Source organism: Lipotes vexillifer, unplaced genomic scaffold, assembly GCF_000442215.2.
Source record: "Lipotes vexillifer unplaced genomic scaffold, Lipotes_vexillifer_v1.1 scaffold1344, whole genome shotgun sequence".
Classification (NCBI taxonomy): domain Eukaryota; kingdom Metazoa; phylum Chordata; class Mammalia; order Artiodactyla; family Lipotidae; genus Lipotes; species Lipotes vexillifer.
The window spans coordinates 495813-503541 of NW_006775258.1; the positions used below are offsets into that span (position 1 = coordinate 495813).

At 41.6% G+C, this 7729-nt stretch overlaps 1 protein-coding gene across 1 annotated transcript in view; it reads right to left on the reverse strand.

The window, feature by feature from the left end:
* The window catches only part of ABCA13 (ATP binding cassette subfamily A member 13), a 259148-nt gene that overhangs the window by 118061 nt on the left and 133358 nt on the right, over window positions 1-7729 (reverse strand). Inside the window, 1 exon segment of the mRNA XM_007472367.1 lies at window positions 1744-1813. Within this exon segment, the coding sequence (XP_007472429.1) occupies window positions 1744-1813 (70 nt within the window).

Here is a 7729-nt window from a genome sequence, read left to right on the forward strand (position 1 = left end):
AAAAAAAAAAAAAAAAAAAAAAAAAGAGTCACCTGTTGATACATTTGAGAACTATGCTAGAATTCCACTGCAACCTTTGCTGTCAGATTTGGGAACTTCCAAACCTTTTCCTGTATGTAAGCTTGGGCAGATTTGTAAGAACTCAAAAGGTGAAAAATGTTTTCACTGGGATGACCTCGCATTTGACTAACCAGAAAGAGAGTCAGAGGATGATGGGCAAAAAATTCAAAGGAACATGTTTCTTCCCTAAATGCCTGAAGCAGACATCAAACTCCTCTTTTTCAGTGACTCACAGGCTTAGAATCAGGAAATATTTGCCAAGCAGGGGCCACCCCGACTACCCCTTTCCTGAGGGCCTCTGACTCCTAGCACGGGGACCACAATTTCTGCCCAAGCACACAATGCCACAAAAAACAAGGATTCTTCAGTTGAGTCATTTCCAGGAAACGCTGCATCTTTTCCACCCCTTGTGTAATGATTCATACATGATAACAGCATCTTGCAAGAGCTACAGCAAAGAGACCTGTTAACCAGGGCTTTATCTGGCATTTCTGAAGCTGCCTTGGCTATGGAGCTTTCTCTCCTTGCACAGGTCTCACATGAGGTTCACGTGAATTGCAGTGAATTCACATCAGCCACTTGGCACTTGTTCATTCATTCCTCTGCCACTGACACTCAATCTCGTTCCAGGAAATTTTAGGGAGCCGGTAACAAAAGGTACCAGTCTAACAAGATGATTAGATCAAAGCCACAGAATAAGAGCATGGAGTGAAAATTTACAGGGTTCATGAGTTAATCGAATAAACAAGACGGGGAAGAAACAAATCACTGTGTCCAAAAAGAACTTGAGCAGAACAGCTGCTCACTGCAAAGGAGCACCAGTCAATAGTCTCTGGTGGGTCCCACCTGGACATCCCCCTCACTGCTGTGTAACTGCCTCACTTACATCCAGACATCTGGTCTAAGAGAAGAAAGCAGACCGGGTCCATTGAAAGGAAGACTTCCTAAAGTCACTAAACTATTAGGAGGGGTGTATCCCACAGGCCACTAAACAGAAAGGCCCTGTCAACATGTTCAAGTGGCTGTTTTCTTAATAGATCCTGAATTTCAATTAAGATTTCGCTTTTCCTTTTCCAGTAAATTAAGATTGCCATATCAGCTTGCTGATTGTGGCTAACAGGACTGTGCCTTTTATGAATTGCCTTTTGAGATTTCCTTTGAAGTGAGTTCCAATCAGTTTTCCATATAAGTTTCACTCCATTCTCCTCCGCAAACTAGACAGAAATGCCTTGCACTGTAACAGGGGAAAACCCACTTCCGTGTGCTCTTGTACTGATCAACCATAGTTAGAAGAGCCAAGTGCTATCTTAGCTTTTAAAATCTAGCTTTCAAAACTCAAATAAAAATACAAGAGCTTGAGGTCATCCTGCCTTGAAATTCTTGGAAATTTCCCCCCAAAGGGCAATCTTAGCTTCCTCAGCATTGATTGGAGAAGATCCTTTGCTTCGTGAACACTGCTGGACAGTCACTGATCATGACCAGTGGGCAATGAACAGGAGGACCACACTGGAAACCATGTCACGACACCTTTCCAAGAAGCAGCTAATCGAGTAACCCTAAAGGTCATTTAGTTCAAAAGTTCATTTAGTTAACAAAAGTGAAGGTTTTTCAGATGGGGGTGAACTCATCTTTGCTCCTTGAGGTTTAGACTTTTTAGAAATAAAAAACATGGTGGAAAACTACCAGGCAGCCACAGGACTCCTGGACTTCTGGGTGAGAGGAGGGGTCCATGCACCAGCAGGAAGAATTCCCCCTGACAGAGAGAAGGAGAGATGGGATGATCCTGAGATCACAGAGCTGCTGTATTTCCATGAAAGCATCCCCCATACTGGAGCACAGCTCATGAGAGCATCATCTTGTACTGCAGAAGGCCAACCGTTCACATTTGTTTTCACAGCTTGAGCTGTTAATCTGAGGATAATGTTCTATTACAATGACAATATTTCCATTATATTAAATGATGCTCACTCTGTTCGTGCATTGAATGTATCACCGAGGCTCCTGGGACCTTCCGCAGGGACTCGGGGGGCTGTCGTGAACCTTGGGGCTCCTGGTGGCTAAACCAGGAGCCCTCAGCACCAGTGTAGCAATTAATAAACACAGGTAGTTGCTAACTCCTTTTCATCGTGTGACACTGTAATTGAATCATCATTTAAAGAAAGGCAACTAGTATTAAATTTCCCTTATGAAGAACCACAGTGCCACAGAAACTGCTATGAAAACAACTTATAGCAGAGGTTCAGTACCCTTTATTTTTTTAATTTTTATTTTATATTGGATCATAGTTGATTAACAATGTTGTGTTAGTTTCAGGTGTACAGCAAAGTGATTCAGTTATACATATACATGTATCTATTCTTTTCCAAATTCTTTCCCCATTTAGGTTATTACAGAGTATTGAGCAGAATTCCCTGTGCTGTACAGTAGGTCCTTGTTGGTTATCGGGATAGATTTGGAGTTTGGGAATTCCCATTTAGATTGTTACATAATATTGAGCAGAGTTCCCTGTGCTCTACAGTAGGTCCTTGTGGGTTATCTATTTTATATATAGTAGTGTGTGTATATTAATCCCAAACTCCATAACTATCCCTCCCCCACCCACATCCTTCCCCCCAGTTACCATAAATTCATTCTCTAAGTCTATGAGTCTGTTTCTGTTTTGTAAATCAGTTCACTTGTATCTTTTTTTTTTTTTTTAGATTCCGAATATAAGCCATATCGTATGGTGTTTGTCTTTCTCTGTCTGACTTGCTTCACTTAGCATGATCATCCCCAGGTCCATCCATTTTATTCCAAAGCTCCCTATAACTTTTCTCCTTGTTAGGCCTCATACTTTTTTTTTTTCACTAATGTTTGTAAATCAAAATCTGCTTTAGTAATGATAATTGTTTTTTACTCAAAAATTGGGGGAGAAGGGAGGAAACTGACATTTACTGAACTACAGGTGCCCCGCTAGGTGCTTTTACTACAACCGCTTGCCAGCCTCACTTTTGGGAAGAGGGAGTGGGGTTCTCAGAGGCCAGGGGTTCACCCAGCATCACACTTTGGAAGACGGTCTTTTGACCTCTGAGCCCTCACTTTTTCCTCCAGACCTTGATGCTCCAACTGAGAACATCAAGGTGAAACACGTCCAGTCCCATGAAAAGAAACCTACCATTTCTATTAACAAGGTTAGCAAAGTACAATTTCCATGTAAATTTCTGAAATAACAAAAATAATTTCAAGGCTTTGCTGATGTGACTTTCTTGGTTAAGCAGACAATGGGGACTCCAGTTTCAGTCTTGAAAGTGAACAGGGAAATATCACCTAAGGGAGTGATGTGTTTCATCAGACTGCTTGCTGTATCTGATAATTACTTGGGGAAAAAAATGATTCCATTTACACTTCTTGAGCTCAGGGCCTCCCTTGCTTTAGCCGCAGGCCTTCAGTGACTGTGGGCAAGTGTTCACAGCATAATGAATGTCTTCAAAAAGTCCTCTTTGTCCCTTCCAAATCCTCCACTAGTTCTTCTCCTGGCTTCCTGTTAGAGAGTAATCAGATGTGACCCACAGAGCTGCACAGAGACCAGCCACAGCATTGCACAGATTCTGGATTTGGGAGGCGCCCAGCCTCCAGGAAGTTCTGAGCTGCAGGAACCACGTGAAGTTGCACTCACAGGGGAGGATGGAGGGGAGGAAACGTGAGGATCAGACACGTCCACTTCCCTCTGGTGTCAGGGCCCCAAGCGCCCAGCACCTCGGCTTTGTGTGGCGCCTGGCCGTGCTCTGCAAGACACACGAGTAGTGACGGTCATCCCGACTGACGTGCCTGACACAGTCCCTCCGTCCTCCAGGTTTGGCAAAGCTGGATCAAAGAGGCCTCTCTGACACAGGCCCACTGCCTGCAGTTTCAACTGTCAGAGCACACTTTGCATCTCAGCATGAGGAACGCATTCTCAGGACCTACTCCTAAGAGAGGAAGTTCTGACACAAACTCCCTTGAAGGAGCCAAAAGCCTGGCACAGGGGCCACCCTGTGGTCCAAGGTGACACCTGCTCTCTCTTGAGAAGTGGGAGCAGGGTGATGTTAATGGAGCAGAGGAAGGTAAGGCAGGACCCAGATCACACAGGGAGGACGCGGCCGAGATGGGATGTGGGCTCATGCAACCCCGCCCAGAATCTGGGTCCCACCTTTTCCAAGGTGCCGGACATGAGCCCTCTGGGTGCTTTTGCCCCCTGACCTCAACTTTCCATCTCCCCAGGCCCATCTGAGGGAAGCTGTCACAGCCGTGCCAGTAACGAGGGCCCGACCTCGTGAGCCAGGGACTCTGGCACCTCAGAGATCATTCCTCAAACTGCTGCCAACTGACCACAGACACGAACCTGACTCATCCCCCCACTTGGCTTTGGACGTGCAATACCAATATAAGATTTGCTCACTACCACTCTGTTCTATACAAAACAGTATCAAGAATGAGTGGGAAAAGTGACTGTTTTACTTCAGGGGTAGTAGGGAAATCACGACTGGAGTGTCACCAGACACAAGCCCTGGGACATAAGCCTTGGTATTGAAATCTCCCAGTCTGCTTCTAAAGGCTGGGAACTTCAGCGCACTTTAAAATTTAAGTTAGGCATCATCTACTATAATGGGAAAATGTAAAGTTTAGTTCATGTTTATACCACAATAGCTTTTTCTGGAGATTTTTGCTGCCTTCTGTTTGAAAGGAGGTAAAGGCAGGAGTTCAACTTGGTTCCCGCAGCATGAGCTCAGAGTCTGAACAGAAAAACCGTCAATACGCAGAACCTCATCTATCATTTTAAAATGTTTCTGTTAATTCATAATCAAACGATGACTAAAGTCTGCCTAAAACGGAATATGTAGATATTGAATTCAACAATGTTTTACACTTACAGAAGGACACGTATTTGTTTTAAATAAAACATTTTGCTTCGATCTTGGACTTCAGTAAATCAAGCCTTTTTGTGTAACATGGACAGAAATTATTATTGATAGAAGAATCCAAAGCACCCCCTTGTATAAGGCACCCCGCCCCCCAGCTTTTTGTCATGCTGACCAAGGAAAAGAGTAGAAATGGTTACAAATTAGGAATGAGTTAAGAGATGAGGATTTTACAAAGAAAGAGGCAGAAACAGAAACAGACCAGGAAGGCAGAGGAAAGTTAAGGGCATAACAGTGAGCGTGGTCCGCAGGCTGGGGGAGGTGGGGGCACAGCTCTGGGGACTGCTGCCCTTCCTCCAACAGTATCTGAAGGTAAAACAGACGTCTGAGCAGAATTCGGAAAATGTTCCACTCCCTGAGCATTGACTCTACTTCTTTTTCCCTCTTGAAAGACTAGATACTCCAAATAAAAAAAAGAAAAAAATCTCCCAACAAACAAAAGCCCAGGACCAGATGGCTTCACAGGCACATTCTATCAAATATTTAAAGAACAGCTAACAACCATCCTTCTCAAACTCTTCCAAAATATAGCAGAGGGAGGAACACTCCCAAATTCCTTCTACAAGGCCACCGTCACCCTGATTCCAACAACAGACAAAGATGGCACAAAAAAAGAAAACTCAGGCCAATATCACTGATGAACATAGATGCAAAAATCCTCAACAAAATACTAGCAAACAGAATCCAACAGAACATTGAAAGGATCGTACACCATGATCAAGTGGGGTTTATTCCAGGAATGCAAGGATTCTTCAATATACACAAATCAATCAATGTGATACTCCATATTAACAAACTGAAGGAGAAAAACCACATGATCATCTCAATAGATGCAGAAAAAGCTTTTGACAAAATTCAACACCTATTTATGATAAACACTCTCCAGAAAGTGGGCATAGAGGGAACCTACCTCAACATAAGGAAGGCCATATGTGACAAACCCACAGCAAATGTCATTCTCAATGGTGAAAAATTGAACACATTTTCTCTAAGATCATGAACAAGACAAGCATGTCCACTCTTGCCACTGTCATTCAACATAGTTTTGGAAGTCCTAGCCATGGCAATCAGAGAAGGAAAAGGAATCCAAACTGGAAAAGAAGTAAAACTGTTACTGTCTGAAGATGGCATGATACTAAACATAGAGAACCCTAAAGGTGCTACCAAAAAACTATTAGAGCTAATCACTGAATTTGGTAAAGTTGCAGGATACAAAATTAATGCACAGAAATCTCTTGCATTCCTATACACTAATGATGAAAAATCTGAAAGAGAAATTAAGGAAACAATCTCATTTACCATTGCCACAAAAAGAATAAAATACCTAGGAATAAATCTACCTAAGGAGGCAAAAGACCTGAACACAGAAAACTATAAAACACTGATGAAAGAAATCAAAGATGACACAAACAGATGGAGAGATATACCATGTTCTTGGCTTGGAAGAATCAATATAGTGAAAATGACTATAGCACCCAAACCAATCTACAGATTCAATGCAATCCCTATCAAATTACCAATGGCATTTTTCACAGAATTAGAACAAAAAGTTTTAAAATTTGTATGGAAACACAAAAGACCCTGAATAGTCAAAGCAATCTTGAGAATGAAAAATGGAGCTGGAGGGATCAGACTCACTGACTTCAGACTATACTACAAAACTACAGTAATCAAGACAGTATGGTACTGGCACAAAAACACAAATATAGATCAGTGGTACAGGATAGAAAGTCCAGAGGTAAATCCATGCAGCAGTGGTAACCTAATCTATGACAAAGGAGGCAAGAATATACAATGGAAAAAAGACAGCCTCTTCAATAAGTGGTGCTGGGAAAACTGGACAGCTACATGCAAAAGAATGAAATTAGAACACTCCCTAACACCATACACAAAAACAAACTCAAAATGGATTCGAAACCTAAACTGTAAGACCAGACACTATAAAACTCTTAGAGGAAAACATAGGAAGAACACTCTTTGACATAAAACCCAGCAAGATCTGTTTTGATCCACCTCCTAGAGTAATGGAAATAAAAACAAAAATAAACAAATGGGACATAATGAAACTTAAAAGCTTTTGCACAGCAAAGGAAACCATAAACAAGAAGAAAAGACAACCCTCAAAATAGGAGAAAATATCTGCAAATGAAGCAACAAAGGATTAATCTCCAAAATATACAAACAGCTCATGCAGCTGAATATCAAAAAAGCAAACAACCCAATCCAAAAATGGGCAGAAGACCTAAATAGACATTTCTCCAAAGAAGATATACAAATTGCCAACAAACACATGAAAAGATGCTCAACATCACTAATCATTAGAGAAAGGTAAATCAAAACTACAATGAGGTATCACCTCATACTGGTCAGAATGGCCATCATCAAAAAATCTACAAACAATAAATGTTGGAGGATGTGTAGAAAAGTGAACCCTCCTGCACTGTTGGTGGGAATGTAAATTGATACAGCCACTATGGAGAACAGTATGGAGGTTTCTTAAAAAACTAAAAATAGAAGTACTGTATGATCCAGCAATCCCACTCCTGGGTATATACCTGGAGAAAACCATAATTTGAAAAGATACATGCACCCCAATGTTCATTGCAGCACTATTTATAATAGCCAGGACATGAAAGCAACTTAAGTGTCCATTGACAGAGGAATGGATAAAGAATATGTGGTACATATATATATATATATATATATATATATATATATATATATATAATGGA